This window comes from Euleptes europaea, chromosome 21, assembly GCF_029931775.1.
Source record: "Euleptes europaea isolate rEulEur1 chromosome 21, rEulEur1.hap1, whole genome shotgun sequence".
Classification (NCBI taxonomy): domain Eukaryota; kingdom Metazoa; phylum Chordata; class Lepidosauria; order Squamata; family Sphaerodactylidae; genus Euleptes; species Euleptes europaea.
The window spans coordinates 15,867,669-15,888,705 of record NC_079332.1 but is presented as its reverse complement, the minus strand read 5'-3'; the positions used below and the strand labels follow the sequence as shown (position 1 = coordinate 15,888,705).

Sequence of the window (21,037 nt, the reverse complement as noted above, 5' to 3'; positions counted from 1 at the left end):
CCGCTGCCGGTCTGAGTAGACACTACTGACTTCGATGGACCGAGGGTCCGATTCAGTAGAAGGCAGCTTCATGTGTTCATGTGAGGTTGGCAACCCTACCAAGACCGGATACCTGCCTGATCCTCTCCATTCCCGGAAGAGTAGCTGCAATTCTTTTCTGATCTCAGGAAGGGGAATTCCCCCGCCTTGGTTTCCAGAAATGCTTTTTTTTTTCCTGCCAAGAGATATCAGGGAATGAACTTGGAATGGACTTACGGCCCTTTACCACCCATGTGCAGGGAACAACAACCATCCCTTACCTGCCTTCTAACAAGCAAAAACCTTGCAGTCCACGTAGCCCTGTTTTGTAAGCCGCTCCTCAAAGTGGGGGACGGGAGGTAAATTCGACAGCCGTCTGCAATGTCCGGGTCAGAGTTCCCACGACACCCACCGGTTCCCTCGGCTCCTTCTTAAACGGAGATCCCTAGGAGATGTTTCTAAATTGGACCTCCGCTGCCTTGTTTCTCTCTTGGCTGGATCATGGTGCTTTCTGCCCCCCACCCCCCCAAAAAACCCCTTGCAAATTTCAATTAGTAATTATAGGATGCAAAGTATTGGGTAGCCCTGGGATAAAAGAACAGGGGAAAAGAACAGGTGTGCCTTGCAAAGTGGACTTTGTTCCTACCGGGGGCTTCCCCAACAGGTAGCCCACCCTCTTTCCCCAACAGGTAGCCCACCCTCGCTGTTGTGGGCATGCACCATGGAAACAGCCTTCTTTCCCGAGAAGCTGGGGGAAAGGATTTGTTTACCACCCTATTTCCCCCCCCCAGTAATAAAATAAAACAATACAGCATCTTATTCCCGCTAGTGAAAAGGGGCTACAGAGGCTCTCGCTGCCCATTCTTCCTCGTTCGAAATCCTCACCGCATTAAGGCAGCCTTGTCTGTAAGGGCCTAATCCTGTAAAAAATGCAGGCTGGCAGCATATCCCGAATACCCAGCTACCTTGCTTGAATTCAGGAAAAGGGAATCTCGGTAGGCGCGTTCGTACTTTAAGGAAACGTAAAGGGAATCGAGGCACGGGGAGATGTAAGCGAGGACAGACAGCTGCTTTTTTGAAGGTCGGGGGGGGGTTAATTTCATCGACACATTTTTTAAATATTGACCGCAATGTTATGTACGCACGTATATTTTCTTATGATTGCAAACCCGGGTTGCCCACCAAACATATTTCCACGCCAGAACAAAAATTCACCCCCCCCCCAAATTTCATAATCTCAGGCAGAGGAGCATGGCCGGGCGGGGCATCCTGATTGCCAAATCTGCCCCCCCCCCCAAAAAAAACCCAGAAGTCAACACTATATCAGTTCGCTCCCCTTCCCAACATAAGGTTGCCAACCTCCAGGTAGGGTCTGGAGAGTTCCGGGAATTGCGACTGCTCTCCAGACAACAGAGATCAGTTCACTTGGAGAAAATGGTGACATTGGAGGGTGGATTCTATGGTATTATGCCCTGATAAGAACATAAATCATAATCATAAAATCATAGAGTTGGAAGGGAACTTCAGGGTAATCTAGTCCAGCCCCGTCCAATGCAGGAATTTCACAACTGCCTCCCCCCACAAACACCCAGTGACCCCTACTCCATGCCCAGAAGATGGCCAAGGTGCCCTCCCTCTCATGAACTGCCTCTCATGATCTGCCTAAGGTCATAGAATCAGCATTGCTGACAGATGGCCATCTAGCCTCTGCTTAAAAACCTCCAGGGAAGGAGAGCTCACCACCTCCAGAGGAAGCCTGTTCCACTGAGGAACCGCGCTGTTCCTAATGTCTAGATGGAAACGCTTTTGATTTAATATCAACCCTTTGGTTCTGGTCTGACCTTCTGGGGCAACAGAAAACAACTTGGCACCCTCTTCTAATGACAGCCCTTCAAGTACTTGATGGTTATCATGTCCCCTCTCAGTCTTCTCCTCTGCAGGCTAAACATACCCAGCTCCTTCAACCTTTCCTCATAGGACTTGGTCTCCAGACCCCTCACCATCTTTGTTGCCCTCCTCTGGACACGTCCCAGCTTGTCTACATCTTTCTGAAATGGTGGTGCCCAAAACTGAACACAGTACTCCAGTTGAGGTCTAACCAGAGCAGAGTAAAGCGATACCATCACTTCACGTGATCTGGACACTATACTTCTGTTGATGCAGCCCAAGACTGCATTTGCCTTTTTAGCTAACATAAGAGAAGCCCTGCTGGATCAGACCCAGGTCCATCAGGTCCAGCAGTCTGTTCACACCGTGGCCAACCAGGTGCCTCTGGGAAGCCCACAAGCAAGACGACTGCAGCAGCACCATCCTGCCTGGGTCCACAGCACCTAATAGAATGGGCATGCTCCTCTGAGCCTGGATGCATCATGACTAGTATCCACTTTGACCAGTAGCCGTGAATAGCCCTCTCCTCCGTGAATCTGTCCACTCCCCTCTTAAAGCCTTCCACGCTGGCAGCTATCACCACATCCTGGGGCAGGGAGTTCCACAATTTAACTACATGTTGTGTGAAGAAATACTTCCTTTTGTCTGTTTGGAATCTCTCACCCTCCGGCTTCAGCAGATGACCCCATGTTCTGGTATTACGAGAGAGGGAGAAAAGCTTCTCCCTGTCCACTCTCTCCACACCATGCATAATTTCATAGGCCTCTATCATGTCTCCCCTTAAGCGCCTTCTTTCCAAGCTAAACAGCCCGAAGTGTTTCAACCGCTCCTCATAGGGCAATTGCTCTAGCCCCCCCGATCATTTGTGTTGCCCCTCCTCAAGCTCTGCAATATCCTTTTCGAGGTGTGGCGACCAGAACTGTACCCAGTATTCCAAGTGGGGTCTCACCATAGATTTGTACAAGGGCAGGATGATAGCAGCAGTTTTGATCTCTATTCCTTGCCTAATGATGGCTGGCACAATTATGAGGTCCCTCCACTTCCCAAAGCCGCCCTCTCCAGGTTTCACCCCCAGGATCTCCAGGAATTTCCCGACACAAAGTTGGCAACCCTAAACGTAGCGGGCAAAGGGCGCGGAATTCAGGCTGCTAGAAACCTGGGCTTGTGCAAATATATGGAACTCAGGGCGTGGGGCTTCTCCGGCCGACGCGGTTGTTTTTCCCCTTGGTTGGCCGATGCAGATCAGGTGCCGTATGCAAACTGGCCTCCATTTGCATTACCAATGCATTGTAAGCATCCATGCATTATTTATATGCAATTGTGCTTTGGCAGCCTAATAATTCCTAATAATCAATCTTAGAGCGGCTTTTCCTTACGTGGCAATCTTATTTATTTAGCGAAAGCACTCGGCACTCCGCCCTTCGGCCAATATTGGCTCGTAAAGGGCTAATGGCATATTACGTTTCCTCTGTAGGGTTGCCAGCTCTGGGTTGGTAAATACCTGATTTCAGGGGCGGAGCCTGAGGAGGGCGGGGTTTGGGGAGGGACTTCAATGCCACAGAGTCCAATTGTCAAAGCGGCCCTTTTCTCCAGGGGAACTGATCTCTATCTGCTGGAGATCAGTTGTAATAGCAGGAGATCTCCAGCCACCACCTGGAGGGTATCAGCAAAAGGACTCAAAACCACTGTTAAGACAATGTTGTAAAAAGCAAAACAGGGCAGGCTCACAACTACAAGAATATCGAACGTGGATTAAATGTCCCAACAAGTGCAAAACATCAACCAACAGTACAGTGTGATAAAAATATATACAGTGCTATACGATATGTACAAGCTCTTAAACAAATAGGCACACTGGCTGTTTCTAAAGTCAGACGTGATGTCACATTGCATTGCAGCCCCGTTTTGAAGGGGAGCATATACTAAAAATAAATAAATAATAGTAAAAATAGCAAAAAATAGCAAATAATATATGGAAATTAGGATGGTTAACTAACCGCCTAAGTGAATACACAACCTTCCCTAGCAATCTGGACGAGTTCCACGGGGAGTTTCTTTCTCTCCTGTGTTTGAGGCTGATGAAGCTTTGATGGTGAAAACGCCCAAAAATATCCGGAAAGCGTTTCCTTGTTGCCTTGTTGCTTCCGCGTTGTTGTTGCGGCTAAATCCTTCACTTGGAAGTGACTTTTACTCACCTGACGAAGTGGACTCTGCTTCACGTCTGACTTTAGAAACAGCCAGTGTGCCTATATATATATATATATATATATATATATATATATATATATATATATATATACACACACACACACACACACACACACACAGTGCTATACGATATGTACAAGCGCTTGTACATATCGTATAGCACTGTATATAGTGTGCCTATATATATATATATACAGTGCTATACGATATGTACAAGCGCTTGTACATATCGTATAGCACTGTATATATTTTCATCACACTGTACTGTTGGTTGATGTTTTGCACTTGTTGGGACATTTAATACACGTTTGATCTTCTTGTAGTTGTGAGCCTGCCCTGTTTGGTTTTTACAACACCACCTGGAGGGTGGCAACCTTATTCCTCTGTGCCTTCCCTGAGGACTTTCAGTCGATTTCCCCACTGGGATTTCCCCACTGGAAACTCAATTTCCAAGCGCATGGGGGTCCGACTTGGATCGGGACCACCGTCCCTGGCTTCCCTCTTCCCACCCACCTCCACACCATTTTCCTGATCCGAAATGGCTCCGGGGCATTTGTTTGGCTAGGCCTCCCATTGAACCACTGGGGTGGGGAATTACCTGCCCCTCGGCCCCAATTCCCAGCCCCCAAGCAATTGCAGAGAGGAAGACGTCACGGCCACCACATAGTGACACTCTAGGAATTTCCCCTAGTCTCCATGGTAAAGACCACAGAGACTAGGGGAGGCAGCCTAAAGCACCACCTGGAAAAGACATCACATCCTATCCAAACTGCACCTTTCTCAAGCACCGCCCCCCCCCCCATTGCCTGGCATTTGCTGAAGCATTGTTAGCAACCCTATGTTTGGCCCACTGGAGACTGCACATGCTCGCACATGGGTACACATGGGTTTCCCCAGCAGGGTAAACACAGTCTCGCAGGAAGGTACCCAACAATGCCTAGGAAAATGCCAGGAGGCTGCAGGGATGGCGCCTGGGAAGGATGGTTTGGGGAGGGTATGATATCACTTCTGGCTGATGCTCTAGGAATTTCTTTTAATCTCTATGGTATAGATCGTAGAGACGAGGGGGCAATTCCTAGAGCAACCACTATGGAGGCCACAGATTGGGCCTGGGGGCAATGAACTCACTGCCAGGCCTGGGCAATTGAGAAGCCTACTCCCCGGGCTGTTTCTGGTCAGGAAAACAATGCAGGAGGGGAAGGCGGAACCTCCTTCTCCCCACATATACCATGGTCCTGGGCTCCTGCACACGTAGGGACGGCGGCCCCAGCAGGGAACCCGTGGCTGGAAGTCAATGTAGGGAACCCAGATGCAACCCATGTAATCAAGGACTAAGCCTCCCCAGGGCATTACTAGGGTTGCCAACCTCCAGGTGGTGGCTGGAGATCTCCCGCTATTATAACTGATCTCCAGGTGACAGAGATCAGTTCCCCTAGAGCACTGGTTCCCAACCAGGGGTCCGTGGACCCCCAGGGGTCCGCAAGAACTAAATTAAGGTCCGCGAAACAAAGTTATAAACCCATAATAAATTAATCTTTTCAATTAAACGTTCTCTATTATAAAATATATATATTCAAATATTATTCTAAGTTTAGTGTTTAACTAACAGTTATGATTAAAGTTTATTTTCAAATTCTCGGAGTTTTTGTTTTGAACCTTGGGGTCCCTGCACCGAACAAAAAAGCCCTAGTGGTCCCTGGTCCAAAAAAGGTTGGGAACCAGTGCTCTAGAGAAAAGGGCCATTTTAGAAGGTGAACTCTATGGCATCGTACCCCATGGAAATCCCTCCCCGCCCCAAACCCCACCCTCCTCAGGCTCCATACTTGGAGCTTTGGGGGGCGGAGCAGGGTTTGGAGAGGGGAGGGACCAGTGCCATAGAGTCCAATTGCCGAAGCGGCCCTTTTCTCCAGGGGAACTGGTCTCTATAGGCTGGAGATCAGTTTTAATATCAGATCTCCAGCCACCACCTGCAGGTTGGCAACCCTAGCAAAGTGGATGGCCGCCCACAGTCAACCCAGTGCCTCCAAACAAACAACAGGCAAGCAAATAGAGCTGCCACTCAGGCTATTTATCTAGCTGAGTTTGTTCAGCTGAGCCTCCGAATTTATCCCAGTGCCTACAGGGAGGTCCCCGTGGAAACATTTCACAAGCAGCTACCGCAAATCCTCCCCTGCCCCCTTGATCTCCCGCATAGAGCAGTCCCCTCATAGAGAATGGGAGCACCGAGTTCAGAGGCAGTCTACCTGTGAGCGCCAGATGCCGAGCGCCAGCCAGCAGGGATAGGGACGGGGGCGAGGGCATCCTTTTGGTTTTCTGGGGGCAACCGCCCAGCCAGTGTTGGGACGTGAACCCTGGAGTGGAAAGCTCGACTCCGACCAGAGATTGAGGGCGGGGTAATAAATCTAATTAAATAAATAAATAAAGATGGTTTTGTCTGATTCAGCAAAGTCCTCGCTAATTAGAGAATGGGGACCTCACCCAAAAATAGTCATTAAGCTTAATATGAATGAGAGAAATGTTTAATTGCTGTTGCTTATTGTTTAATGCTGTGGGAAAGCGATTTTTTTAATGCTGTCGGCAGGGGTGGACGAGCAAATCAAAATGCCCCCGGAAGAAATCATAGAATGATAGAGTTGGAAGGGACCACCAGGGTCATCTAGTCCAACCCCCTGCACAATCCAGGGAATTCACAACTACCTCCTCCCCACACCCCCAGTGACCAAAAGGCCCTCCCTCTCATCATCTGCCTAAGGTCATAGAATCAGCATTGCTGACAGATGGCCATCTAGCCTCTGCTTAAAAACCTCCCGAGGAAGCCTGTTCCACTGAGGAGCTGCTCTGTCAGAAAGTTCTTCCTAATGTCTAGACGGAAACTCTTTTGATTTAATTTCAACCTGTTGGTTGCGGGGCCACAGAAAACAACTTGGCACCGTCCTCTATATGATATCCCTTCAAGTATTTGAAGACAGTTATCATATCACCCCTCCAAATGATCACTTCAAATGAAGTGACCCGTGCGGAGCAACAAGCCAGCACTGTAGGGCCATGCAACTCAGCGGGGAAGGGGACTTCGATGCCATAGAGTCCAATTGCCAAAGTGGCCATTTTCTCCAGGGGAACTGAGCTCTATTGGCTGGAGATCAGTTGTAATAGCAGGAGATCCCCAGCTTGTACCTGGAGGTTGGAAAAGATCCAAACAGCACTCACAAGGTAATATAAAGAGGAAATAAATTTATGGAAGTGCAGGTAAGTGCAAAAAGTGAACATATATACATATAAGAAACAAGAAGATACACATCCAAAATTTTCATATGATTAGCAAAATTAGTCCAGCAAGGTATGCAATGTAGCAAAGAAAATAAATGTCCATTGAATCACATATAACACCATATATTGTCCATAAAAGACTTTCCTGTTTGGATCTTTTCCATTGTCTATGCAGCACTGAGCCTTTATTCCTTCCAGGTGTACCTGGAGGTTGGCAACCCTAGATCTCCAGCCAATCGAGATCAGTTCCCCTGGAGAAAACGGCCGCCTTGGGCAATCGGACTCTAGGGCATTGAAGTCCCCTCTCCGAACCCCGTCCTCCTAAGGCTCCGCCCCCAAAATCTCCAGGTATTTCCCAACCCGGAGCTGGCAAGCCTCCTCAGAACAGCAGGCCAGGTAATGTTGCGCATACCCTCGCAATGTGCTACCAAAACACACAAGGGTAGCTATTATTAATGGTAGCAAGCGTTAATTAAAGGGCTGTGATGTACGAAAGCGCGCAAGTCACCAGATATGATGCGGCCAAGTATGCAATTCATCACCGCTTGGCTTTGCGGCGGCTTTGGTAGCCACTTCACGTGCCTCGGTTTCCCAATCCGATCCGTGCAGGTCACACGGCGGCCTCCCATCAAAGAGGAAGCCGGGGCGATTTAATGACCGGGTTTCCACACAGAGCGCCTTTGATATGCCTGGATAAAAGGATGCGCTTCAACAATATAATCAGGAGGCGTAAAAGCCGGAGAAGAGGAAGACGTGGGAAGGTGTTGTGGAAACACCTGGGACACGATTAGGGTTGCCAGTCTCCAGGTGGGACCTGGAGATCTCCCAGAATTACAGCTCATATCCAGACTATTGAGATGAACCCTACGGCTGACTTATGGCGACCCTGTAGGGTTTTCAAGGCAAGAGACAGGCTGTGTTTGGAGAGAACTGTGACCAGCCCAAGGTCCCCCAGCAGGCTTCATGTGGAGGAGTGGGAAATCGAATCCGGCTCTCCAGATTAGGGTCGGCCGCTCTTAACCACTACATCACGCTGGTTCTTGCATCGTAGGTAAGGCAGCCAAAAATGTTGCTTTGGAAGATACTGGGCCTCCTAGGCAGGGCCTGGATACACGGAGGTGCTCATACTCAATCAGACCCTTTGGTCCATCCGTTTCAGTATTGCCTACTCAAACCGGCAGCCGTTCTCCAGGGTCTCAGGAAGAGGTTATTCACATCATCTACTACCTGGTCCTTTTAACTGGAGAAGCTGGGGATTGAACCTGGGACCTTTTGCTTGCCAGGCAAACCAGCCAGAGCCGGTGGGTTATGAGCAAACCGGACTCCAGCACACACTTACGTCGGCTGTCTTTTCAGACTGACATGTGGACTGACCTGGCAGAGTTTTATTGTCTGAAATAGCAAGCTACTGGCTCAAAGTACACTGACGTGGCTTTACTACCCAGAAAACGGGGCAGGAATCGAAGTGGATCGGAAGGCAGATTTTTCAGGTTTTGAAAAGAAGTTTTTTTATATTCTTTATATTCTAGCCATTAAAATACAAATACACATACCATACATCACAACAGAACAAAACCAGAACGATACCAACATTCAAAGAATATACCAAAACATACTTTAGTTGGGTGAACATATAATATTTTGTTTTCATCCTAATTCATCCCGTCTGATATATTGTTCTCATTTTAAATTGTTATACAAACTACCTTTTAAAAGATCATTTATCTCCTTATATATATGGGTCAGTTCAAGCCTGAACTGACCCTAGAAGCTAAAATGACTAAACTGAGGCTGTCGTATTTTGGTCCCGTCATGAGACGACAAGAGTCACTGGAAAAGACCGTCATGATAGGAAAAGTGGAGGGCAGCAGGAAAAGAGGAAGACCCAACAAGAGATGGATGGACTCTATGAAGGAAGCCACAGCCTTCAATTTGCAAGATCTGAGCAAGGCTGTCAAAGATAGGACATTTTGGAGGACTTTCATTCATGGGGTCGCCATGAGTCGGAAGCGACTTGACGGCACTTAACACACACATATATGTTTTATATTTGTGTAATAAGACAGCCTCTATTGAATCGTATTTATCCGCATCGAATTACCTGTAACAAACGACCAACACGATTCTACGTCCAACGTTTTTCATTCCTATTTGCTATTTACGCTTGTATAATAAATCTAACCAAAATTAAATGCTTGTCTCATTTACAGTTACGTATTAACTGTCATGTAATGGCAGAGTAGTTCCGTAAGAAACATTTCCAGCAAAGCCTGGTAGCTAAACATATTCACTTCTGTTTGTGCCAACTTCATGAGACAGACTGTGACAGACCAAGAAAGGGATCCTGGGGTGGTGGTGGATCGCTCGATGAAGACGTCAACCCAGTGTGCGGCTGCTGTGAAAAAGGCAAATCCCACGCTGGCCATAATAAGACAAGGAACAGAGAATAAAACTGCTGCTATCCTACTGCCCTTGTACAAATCTGTGGTGAGACCACACTTGCAATACTTGGAGTACAGTTCTGGTCACCGCACCTCAAAAAGGATATTGCAGAGCTTGAGAAGGTGCAGAAAGTGGGCTTATTTTGTCCTTGTTCTTACTCTGTACATAGGAAAAGAACCCTTTTTTTGTTGCGTTTAGCATCACTCGCTAGCCTAAGTTCATACTCAGCTTTAGGTTTCCTACCACTCTCCCTACAAGCACTAGCTATTTGCTTATATTCCCCTTTGGTTATAAGGCCCTCCTTCCACTTCCTAAAGGAGTCTTTTTTATTTCTCAACTCTTTAAAAAGCTGTTTATGGAGCCACCCTGGCCTCTGTAGGCTCCTCCCATTTTTCCTTCTCATAGGGATGGTTTGGGATTGCACCTGCAGTATTTTATTTTTAAGAAACGCCCACCCTTCTTGAACTCCCTTCTCCTTAAGTATTTCTGACCATGGGATTCTACCTAGCATGAGTTTAAGTTGGTTAAAATTTGCTCTCTTGAAGTCCAACCTACATGTCTGACTACATACAGGTTTTCCTCTCCCCAAGATTGTAAATTCCAAGAGTACGTGGCCACTACTACCCAGGGTAGCCTACTACTTTAACCTCATCGACCAGTTCTTCCCTGATGGTGAGAATCAAGTCTAAGATAGCAGACCCCCTTGTTTCCCTGTCCACCTTCATGAACATCCCAGGAGACTTCCCATCAGGTTCTCAATTCTTTATAAATTCCAAGAGTACGTGGTCACTACTACCCAGGGTGCCTACTACTTTAACCTCATCGACCAGTTCTTCCCTGATGGTGAGAATCAAGTCTAAGATAGCAGACCCCCCTTGTTTCCCTGTCCACCTTCATGAACATCCCAGGAGACTTCCCATCAGGTTCTCAATTCTTTATAAATTCCAAGAGTACGTGGTCACTACTACCCAGGGTGCCTACTACTTTAACCTCATCGACCAGTTCTTCCCTGATGGTGAGAATCAAGTCTAAGATAGCAGACCCCCCTTGTTTCCCTGTCCACCTTCATGAACATCCCAGGAGACTTCCCATCAGGTTCTCAATTCTCCACTCTTCCTCTCCGCAGGTCGTGGCTGTCGTGATGGACATGTTCACCGACGTGGACATCTTCAAGGACCTCCTGGAAGCCGGCTTCAAGAGGAAGGTGGCCATCTACGTCATCTTAGACGAGAGCAACCTGAAGTACTTCCTCCAGATGTGCGAGAGGGCCCAGATGCATGCTGGCCACTTGAAGGTAATGGGAGCGCCGATCCAGATGAGTCAGCCCACACGATGCCTTCTTAGCCGAAGGAAAACGTGCGTCAGGAGGCACGATCAAAACATCTTTCTTACTGTGTGCCTTGTAAAGGATGCAAAAGTACAACACCCCTTCTGCCTCCTAGGGTTGCCAGGTCCCTCTTTGCCATGGGCGGGAGGTTTTTGGGGCAGGGCCTGGGGGGGCGGGGTTTGGGGAGGTGAGGGACTTCAATGCCATGGAGTCCAATTGCCAAAGCGGCCGTTTTCTCCAGGGGAACTGATCTCTATCGGCTGGAGATCAGTTGCAACAGCAGATCTCCAGCTACTACCTGGTGGTTGGCAACCTGTTTGGGGCATAATTTAGAGTCGCTTGGAGCAGTGCATAATTTTATTTCCCCTTACTGCAGAATACATACATCCCTGAGCTGTATTATTCATGTTGGCACATGGACTTAGAGAGTGCGGCTTCCCAAAGCGAGGCGAGATCTAAACCAGGGACCTCCCAGTTCCAACCTCAAGCCACTGTACCCGGCTGGCTGGATCTCCCAGCCATACGAAAAAGTTGGCATGACTGTGCCCTTGGCAGGTATGAGGATATTCAGGGGAAATACAGTTGCCAACCTCCAGGTGGGCCCTGGAGATCTCCCAGAATACAACAGATCTCTAGATGACAGGGAACAATTCCCCTGGAGAAAATAGCTGCTTTGGAGGGTGGGTAGGGTTGCCAGCTCCGGGTTGGGAAATACCTGGAGATTTTTGGGGCGTACCTTGGCAGGGTTTGGGGAGGGGAGGGACTTCAATACCATAGAGTCCAATGGCCAAAGCGGCCACTTTCTCCAGGGGAACTGCTCTCTATCGGCTGGTGATCAGTTATAATAGCAGGAAATCTTCTGCTAGTACCTGGAGGTTGGCAACCCTAAATTTGCGGGTTACAAGGACATAAGCAGGGATACAGTGACCAATGCTGATTCCTTGGCCATGTCCCATGACAGAATGACCACGTTGCCTATGTGTGCCTCTGGCCCTTATCAGCTGTGCTAAAGGTGACTGCTCCCAGTTTCATTTTGAAGCTCGAAATGGGACTTTGACCCCCGGGTTGTAAACCCCATCACTTCCGGCCCCACAGCAAAGCCGTTCTTACCATCACCCCGATCAGCTGCTTATCCGATAAAGCCAACCCTGCCAGGGGAAAACAAACACCATCCCCTCGCCAGGGGAACATCCGGACGCAATTTCCTTTGAGAACCAGCCGCCGGCCGCGAAACAGACTTTCTTCTCATGCCTCCGCCGTGACCCAGTTGAGTCAAGAAGAGGTGTGCCTCCCTCCCCGTTGGCCAACGGGCCTCCCGCCCGCTTTAACCCGGAGGATCAGAGCGATACTGTAGAAAATTTACAGAACAACGGGAGACGTGTGGGTACTAACGCGATCGCCACTCAGGGAAGTGCAAAATATAAACGCCGCTGCTTGGAAATCATAGAGTAGGAAGGGGCCATAGAGGCCATCTAGTCCAACCCCCTGCTTAATGCAGGATCAGCCTAGGGCATCCCTGACAAGCGCTTGTCCAGCCTCTGCTTAAACACTGCCAGCGAGGGGGAGCTCACCACCTCCCTAAGTAGCCAATTCCACTGTCCGACAACTCTTACTGTAAAAACATTTATTCCTAATATCCAGCTGGTCCCTTTCCGCCCTCAATTTAAACCCATTCTTGCGAGTCCTCTCTTCTGCTGCCAACAGGAACCGCTCCCTGCCTTCCTCTAAGTGACAGCCCTTCAAATACTTCAAGAGCAATCCTGTCCCCCCCTCAACCTCCTCTTCTCCAGACTAAACATTCCCAACTCCCTCCGCCTTTCCCTGTAGGGCTGGGTCTCCAGGCCCCTGGTCATCCCCGTCGCTCTCCTCTGCACCCACTCCATTCTGTCCACATCCTTTTTGAACTGCACACAGGACCCCAGGTGCAACCTGACCAATGCGGTGTGCAGGGGAACGATGACATCTTGCGATTTGGGTGTTATGCCTCTGTTGATGCACCCCAATACCACATTAGCCTTTTTTGTCGCTGCATCACACTGGCTGCTCATATTTAACTTAGGGTCCACCCGTACCCCCCAAGATCTTGTTCACACATGCCGCTGCCCAGACGTGTATCCCCCATCCAGTTTGTGTCCCTCATTTTTGTTACCCAAATCAGATACAAACTGGGATGGGAACCATGTCCCTCGTAGAGTTGCCAGCTTCAGCTTGGAAAATCCCTAGAGATCTGGGGGGGGGGGGGAAGTGTCTAAGGAGGGAGGTCAGTATTTGGAGCCACATAGGAACTGAAGAAAAAGAGGGACAAAGAAACGCAACCGAAAAGTCAGGGGAACCCAAAGGGGTTGAGCTGGACAATTATCTAATATAACAACCAAGAAATCTATTTTTATTATCTGCTGTGCCCAATTGTATTTAACAGGCCCTAAAATACAGGCTTTTTAGGAAGACCCAAGCTAAAAGCAACGTTGGGTACCCAAAGGTTGGGTGGGAAAGAACTCAATTAAACTATGAAATGTATTTATTATAAAGCACTCACGCATGTACTTTTTAAAAAGCCCATGTGGCAACAAGGTTGATAATCTAAAAACACAAGCCAAATACGTTTCAACCTCCCAGGCCGTCATCTGCGGTCTAGTAAAACATATGATGTGTGCAGACACATAAATCAACGGATAAAATGATTTTGTAACAGCCCAGGTATGTATTTTGAGATGTGTTCCAAATGACTCTGTGCCTATGATAAATTGTTAAATTGTGGAACTCCCTGCCCCAGGATGTGGTGATGGCTGGCAACTTGGAAGGCTTGAAGAGGGGAGTGGACATGTTCATGGAGGAGAGGGCTATCCATGGCTACCAGTCCAAACGGATACTAGTCATGATGCATCCCTATCCTCTCTAGTATCAGAGGAGCATGCCTATTATTTTGGGTGCGGAGGAACCCAGGCAGGACGGTGCTGCTGCAGTCGTCTTGCTTGTGGGCTTCCTAGAGGCACCTGGTTGGCTACTATGTGAACAGACTGCTGGACTTGATAGGCCTAGCCCTGATCCAGCATGGCTTTTCTTATGCTCTTACAGTCTATGATATCCAACTGTTAGGGTTGCCTGGTCCCTCTTTGCTACTGGTGGGAGGTTTTTGGGGCAGAGCTTGAGGAGGACGGGGTTTGGAGAGGGGAGGGACATCAGCGCCAGAGAGTCCAATTGCCAACGCAGCCATTTTCTCCAGGTGGACTGATCTCTATCGGCTGGAGATCAGTTGCAATAACAGGAGAGCTCCAGCTAGTACCTGCAGGTTGGCAATTGTTATTAAAATAAAGCACACATCCATGGAACGCAGTCTAAATATTGCTTTCTGGACCAGGCTGACCTTAACGTTCAAAGCATGCAAAACATTATCAACTAAATAGCACCCCAGTTTATTTCGCGGGCAAGAAGAGGTCCTTTAAAAAGCCCCGGCCAAAAATCAGCCCCCATTGCCGCTGCCCGTGCCAGGGGGAAATGTCTTCCCAAGCCTTGGTGGGTCCAAAGAATGAAGAGGCAACAAGGCTATTATCCAGGGAACGAGTCACCACCACCTTCTCGGCAAGCTGCAACAAGCAGGCAGAGCGGGTCAGCGCGCCGGCTTGGGAAACCGTGTCACAATCCGCTCAACAATCAGAGGGAGTGTTTGTCGAGTGATTCAACCCTCGGCCTGAGCGGCGACCGCGCTTTTCCCGGCCGCTCACCCGCCTTTGGGTGTCTGCTTCTGGGGTTCCCCCAATGGGAGGCTGAACAAACAGAGCTGACTTCATCAAGCCGGGAGGAGGAAGCAGAAAGTTTGCCCTGTTGTTTGCCCTGTTGCTTGCCCTGCTGTGGGGTTTTCCGCTTGGCTGGGTGTCGCCCAAACCGTGCCTTTTCCCCCTTTTGGGTGCTCTTGAAAAGGGCCCGGCCACACACCGGAGCCGGGATTAACGGGGCTCTTTCGGGCACCCCTGCAGAATCTCGAACTGAGGTCGGGCGAGCTCAGACTCTCAAGTGCGGATGCGTCGGCCAAATGGTATTCGGCAACAAAGCAAACCCAGGCACCCGCCCACGCCGAGGGATGCCCTAAATCTTTTAACAAAAGTTACCCTCCTAAGCTTTGCGTCATGCCGCGAGAAAATACCAGACAGGGACAAAAGCACGGCAGCGCAACGACTCACGAAAGACAGCCAAACCCATTAGCCAAATTACTGTCTTCCTTAAAACTGTTTGTGAAAGCTACGAGGAATTGGTCCGTGGAGACGGACGGGTTTCTAGCATAGACATGAGACGCCTGTCTCTATTTCCGCGGATGTTTCTGCATTCCCGCTTGCTGGGGTCACCCACTGAAGGTGTTTATCCCCAAAAGCAGATATGCGGATCCAAATCCTGTTATGCATCACGAGCCTTACGAAAAAAGGCTGAGGGACTTGAAAAAGTTCAGTCTGTTACACGGAGGAACTGTCGGAAAGTTCCTCCTAATGTCTAGCTGGAAGCTCTTTGGATTTAATTTCAACCCGTTGGTTCTGGTCCGGCCTCCCGGGCCACAGAAAACAACTCGGCACCATCCTCTATATGACAGCCCTTTAAGTACCTGAAGATGGTTATCCTATCCCCTCTCAGTCAAAAGAAATCAGGAGGAAATTGAGACGGAGAAGAGCAGCCACAAAGGAGCTAGAAAAGATTCTTAAGTATAAGGACGTGTCACCGGAGACCAAGGTCAAGATATTTCCTACCATCGTATTCCCCATTACTATGCATGTGAAAGTTGGACAGTAAAGAAAGCTGACAGGAAGAAAGTTGATGCGTTTGAAATGTGGTGTTGGAGGAGAGTTTTCCAGATACGCCCAAAAGAAAAATAAGTGGGTTGCAGATCAAATCAAGCCTAAATTCTCCTCCCTAGAAGTTAAAATGAATGAACTGAGGCTGTTGTAGTTTGGTCACATTATGAGAAGAGAAGAGTCGCTGGAAAAGACAATCTTGCTAGGAAAAGTTGAACACAGCAGGAAAAGAGGAAGACCCAACATGAGATGGATGGACTCAATCAAGGAAGCCGTGGCCCTCAGTTTGCAAGACCTGAGCAAGGCTGTTAGTGGTAGGATGTTTCAGAGGTCTTTAATTTGGGGTTTTGTGCCGTCAAGTTACAGTGACCCCTTGGGTTTTCGAGGCAAGAGACAGTCGTTCGGAGTGGTTTGTCACTGCCTGCCTCCGCATCGCAACCCTGGTGTTCCTTGGAGGTTGCCCATCCAAATACTAACCAGGGCCGACCCTGCTTAGCTTGTGAGAACTGATGAGATCAGGCTAGTCTGGGGCTATCCAGGTCAGGGTCGCCATAAGTCGGAAGCGACTCGATGACTCTTAATGCACACACAAAACCTGATCCTTAACGGAGATGCCGGGGGCTGAACCTGGAACCCCACATTCAGCCTCCAGGATCTTCTCATGCAGCCCTTAAATGGATTGTCAGTTTATCAGAAGCACCAGTCCACTAGGACACAGAATCAGGGAGCAGGTAGATACTCTCAAACACGGTCGGGGATAATGCCATTACGGTCTTTTATGCTTGGCTGTTTCACTCGCCGTCACCCCTCCAACGACTTTGGGGCTTGGTTTGGATTGTGCGTGCCATTTCGGACCGTCAGAGGTAGCTTCGCTCTCCCTCTGCGTTCCTCCGCGTTTTGTCCCCGTTTTCTCATTCAAGGTAAAACCGGTCACTCAAAACACGGGGAAACACCGGGCGTGCGAGACTGTCAGCCCTTGGCCTACTTGAACCAAAAACCACATCAGAGACAGTCAGGTCCAAAGAAGCTGGTTTTACGACCTGTGACGATTGGAACCGGCGTGCATAATCCAATCCAAGACCCGAAGTCATCGGGGAGTAACAGCGAGTGAAACAGCCATGCACCAAAGACCGAAGAGAACAATCGAGGTGACCCATGTGCTCTTGAGGGCTTCAGGTGGATGCCGGTTCTGGCAGAGCTGGACCATGAAGAGGTGGCGTCCAGCGCAAAGGGCTCGAAAGCAGGCGGCGACCCAGACGTGGCCCCGAGGCTGAAAAATTCAACCGGAGGCTGAAAAGTTCGCCCATCCCTCCTCTGAGCTGAATAATGCAGATTTGGCACCCATAGGCTCCGCCACAATTGGCTCAACGGCACGTCCGCTCGCACCAGGAGACACCATGCACTTCAGCGGATCCAACAATAACATTTGCATGCTCCCGACACTTCTGAGCCACGGCAAATGCGCGGTTCTCACATCAGGGAGAGAAGCTGGGCTCGATTTGGGGGCCTCTTTTCTTCCTATCACTCACCAACTTCAGGACGAGCGTCTGAGGAGGGAACAGAAAAATGTTTTTGGAACAAGATGAAACAACCGAGCCGTTCCTTTTCTCCCTCTCTGAGGCTTTCCGTCCCAGACGTCGAGCCTCTCTCCCGGCGCCGGTGTTCACAAAGCTCTTGAGACCTGAAGAAATGCCATGTATTGGCGCAGGATAATATTTATTGGCCATAAATCTATCACCTTCCTTCAATGGGAGACAGGCGGAACTAAAGCGGCTGCTCCAAAACGCGCCTGGGAAGCACGTCGGCCGTCATTTCGATCAGGAGGAGCAGGAAAACCCTGGGCCAATTTTCCGTCAACCCTGCCAGCGATTCTATCTTATCGCCTTTAGCGAGTCACTGAAAAAGGCCTGTCCTAACAATGGTTGTCGCGGCCTTGTTCCTCCACTTTCCTTTTGTTTCCATGCTTGTACGCTTAGCGATAGAGATCAGTTCCCCTGGAGAAAATGGCCACGTTGGCAATTGGACTCTACGGTGCTGAAGTCCTTCCCCAAATCCCGCCCTCCTCAGGCTCCGTCCCCAAAACCTCCTGCCAGTGGCGTAGACTTGGCAACCCTACCAGTAACTGTTACTGGGGGTTTGCCAAACCAAACAAAAAAAGTCTTTGCCGGCTGGCGGAGGACACCGATCTCCTGGGCAGGGTGTTGCAAAGTTTTGGTGCCACGGCTGAAAAAGCCCTTTCCCGAGCTGCCACCCGTCTGGCCTCAGATGGCGAGGGCAACCAACGCAGGGCCTCCGGAGATAACAGGAAAGAGGCAATTGTGTTTGCCGCCAGGGCCGGCACCGTTTCCACGTTCTGCCTTGGGCATCGCTAGGCTGTGGTCCATCTGTAGCTAAGGGTGCTTATTACCCCAGAAATGGAGACGCCGTTCTCCGTCTCCTCTCTTGATCAGTCGCAGCAGACGCTTCACGAGGGAGGGATGCCGAATGTAGCCAGCCTGGCATCTCTGGGTTGATCTCACAAGAACTCGGGATGGCATGTGCCAAGGAGGGTTGCTGCCCAGCCATTGTTTGGCACCGGTTACCCAACTCTAGAACAAGGAAAGGACGCCAGGGAGGCTAGCCATCCCTTCACACCTCCCTGTAGGGTTACCAACCTTCAGGAGGTGCTGAGATAAAAATGCTCAAATACTAAGATAGTCTAGCTAAGGTAAAGATAATTCTGGCTCTCAAAATGATTGCAAAACGTATATATTGACAATAACCAAAGTGCAAGTGCAATAGTGTGACAACGGAAACTTATCAAATCTAAGGACGGACTCAATACAGCAAGATAGTCAACAATAATATATACAAACAAATATGCCAACTGTAAAAAAGTCAATTCCGGCTTGGAGTCCAAGTCTGGGAAGTACAAATGCAAAGTCTCTTATTTCATAATCCTAACAGAAGGCAAAAAGAGGGAGATTGAAGTCGGGTCGGAACGCCGTCCGGATGCTTTGCGTTTTCGCTGGAGATCTTCTGCTGTTACAACTGATCTCCAGCCGATAGAGATCAGTTCCCCTGGAGAAAATGGCCACTTTGGCCATTGGACTCTATGGCATTGACGTCCCTCCCCTCTCCGAACCCCGCCCTCCTTAGGCTCCACCCCCAAAATCTCCAGGTATTTCCCAACCTGCATTGTGAGAGCAGGACATCTTATACCAAGCAACCAATTAAAAAGAAGAGAGAGAAATTTGGAACAGGTTCTGTTTAACCCAGGGGACATTCCCCTTTTTGAGTCCACAGGGACCTTGGAAATTCTGACAAGGGGTGGTGGGAATAGGGTTGCCAGCTCTGGGTTGGGAAATACCTGGAGATTTTTGGCGTGGTGCCTGAGGAGGGTGGGGTTTGGAGAGGGGAGGGACTTCAATGCCATAGAGTCCAATTGCCAAAGCGGCCGTTTTCTCCAGGGGAACTGATCTCTATCGGATCAGTTATAACAGCGGGAGATCTCCAGCCACCACCTGGAGGTTGGCCACCCTGGTGGTGGGCACAGCCACAAAAGGGTTGCTGCAGGAGGCAGAGACCGCTCCGGGTCTGGGGGCAGAGGAAGCCCAAGTGCCGAAGAGAAGAGGGATCATTTAAAAATATAGCGAGAGAATAAAAGTAACTCAATGGGTGAGAACGCATGGTCGCTTTACCCTCCTTTAATCCCTGTTTTAACCAGGATCGAACACACATTAAGCGAAATGCATGCGTCCGATCCTGGCTGAAACAGGGATTAAAGGAGGATAAAGTGACCATGCGTTTTCACCCAATGGTTGCAGCTGCTGCCAAAACAACATAATTTAAACCCACAACCTATCAGATCTCCAATGGCCAATCAGAAACCCTGCACTGGCCCCACCCATTTTCTAAGAGCATCAGGAAAGGTGTCCATGGACTCCACATTGGGAGCCCCTGGTTTAGTTATTTTAAAAGAAGAGACAGAGACGGGAAAATGAACTGGTTCTGCTCATCTCAAAGAGATTTAGCCAAACTGCCGACTTTGGTTTGACATTTCAGTCTCTGCACCTCTTTTTTTTTAAAAAAACGATGGATCTCTATGGTGGGATGCATATCAGCTTATATTCGCTATACGCGCATAATGTCAGGATGCAAATGGCTCTGCCAATCCCAGCAGAGCAGTAATGCACACATGTGAACACGTGCACAGAAGAATGGCGTTCCAAATGGCTCCTGGCAAGCCTACAAAACTGAAGCATTTCAACTTCGGTATCAGTTTGCTGCCCCTGAAGTCTGGGCGCGATAAAATTATCGCAGAAGAACGCAAGGGCCCATTTTTGTCCGGATCGAGCAGACTCCCTAGCCCATATTGTTTTAACACGTTCTCAAAATAATACTGCCCGAAATAAATATATCATTCCCTGGATAAAACAGCTAATGACACTTTCTGAGAAGCGGATACTGCAGTATCTGCTATCCAGTAGATCAGTGAATTGCGTTAGAGATGTGGCGACTTTTCTATTTATAGTGTCAAGAAAACATTAATCTTAATTTCTCCCTTGTTCAAAGCATGAAATAGCAGATGAATAGCCAATGGCTGTTAAATCTAGGGAAAGGATTTTCTAGGGATCCTAGCTGCTGCTCCCGTCCCTGCTGAAAGGGATCCGGGATCAGTTGTTCTACTTCAATTTTTAACTACTAAGGCTGCCTCTGTCAAGGTGGGATTGCCAACCATCTTGTATCTGATGTGCCCGTTCAGCAGTCAATATTCAGTTTGGTATCCGGTACTTAGTTGAAGAATTGCTGCTATAGCTACACAGCAATAAAGATAATGGAAACAAAAGAAATCGAGGACTTAGCGATAAACCAAGTACTGGTCTTCTTAGGGCTGCAAGTCTAAGAACTATTATTTCTGAGTAGACTTGTTTAGGATTGGTCCTCAGTCTCCTAAGGCTATGCATGCAGCCTGAACTTTTCTTTAACCACTTTAAAATTTTAATGTAGGTTTTCTTTCAATTTTTTCTTGCCTTTTGCTATTCAATGTTAACAACCTTTTAACCGTTTTTTTTAAATCACGATAGCAACCCTCCTTCCTAACCGATTGTTTAATTGCTGTTTTTTAATG

At 48.7% G+C, this 21,037-nt stretch overlaps 2 protein-coding genes across 2 annotated transcripts in view; one reads left to right on the top strand and one right to left on the bottom strand.

The window, feature by feature from the left end:
- Positions 1–21,037, bottom strand: part of SLC5A10 (solute carrier family 5 member 10) — a 128,179-nt gene that overhangs the window by 46,055 nt on the left and 61,087 nt on the right. The window lies entirely within an intron of this gene.
- Positions 1–21,037, top strand: part of FAM83G (family with sequence similarity 83 member G) — a 57,613-nt gene that overhangs the window by 14,591 nt on the left and 21,985 nt on the right. Inside the window, exon 2 of the mRNA XM_056866318.1 lies at positions 10,949–11,116. Within this exon, the coding sequence (XP_056722296.1) occupies positions 10,949–11,116 (168 nt within the window). The remainder of the gene's footprint in view (positions 1–10,948; positions 11,117–21,037) is intronic.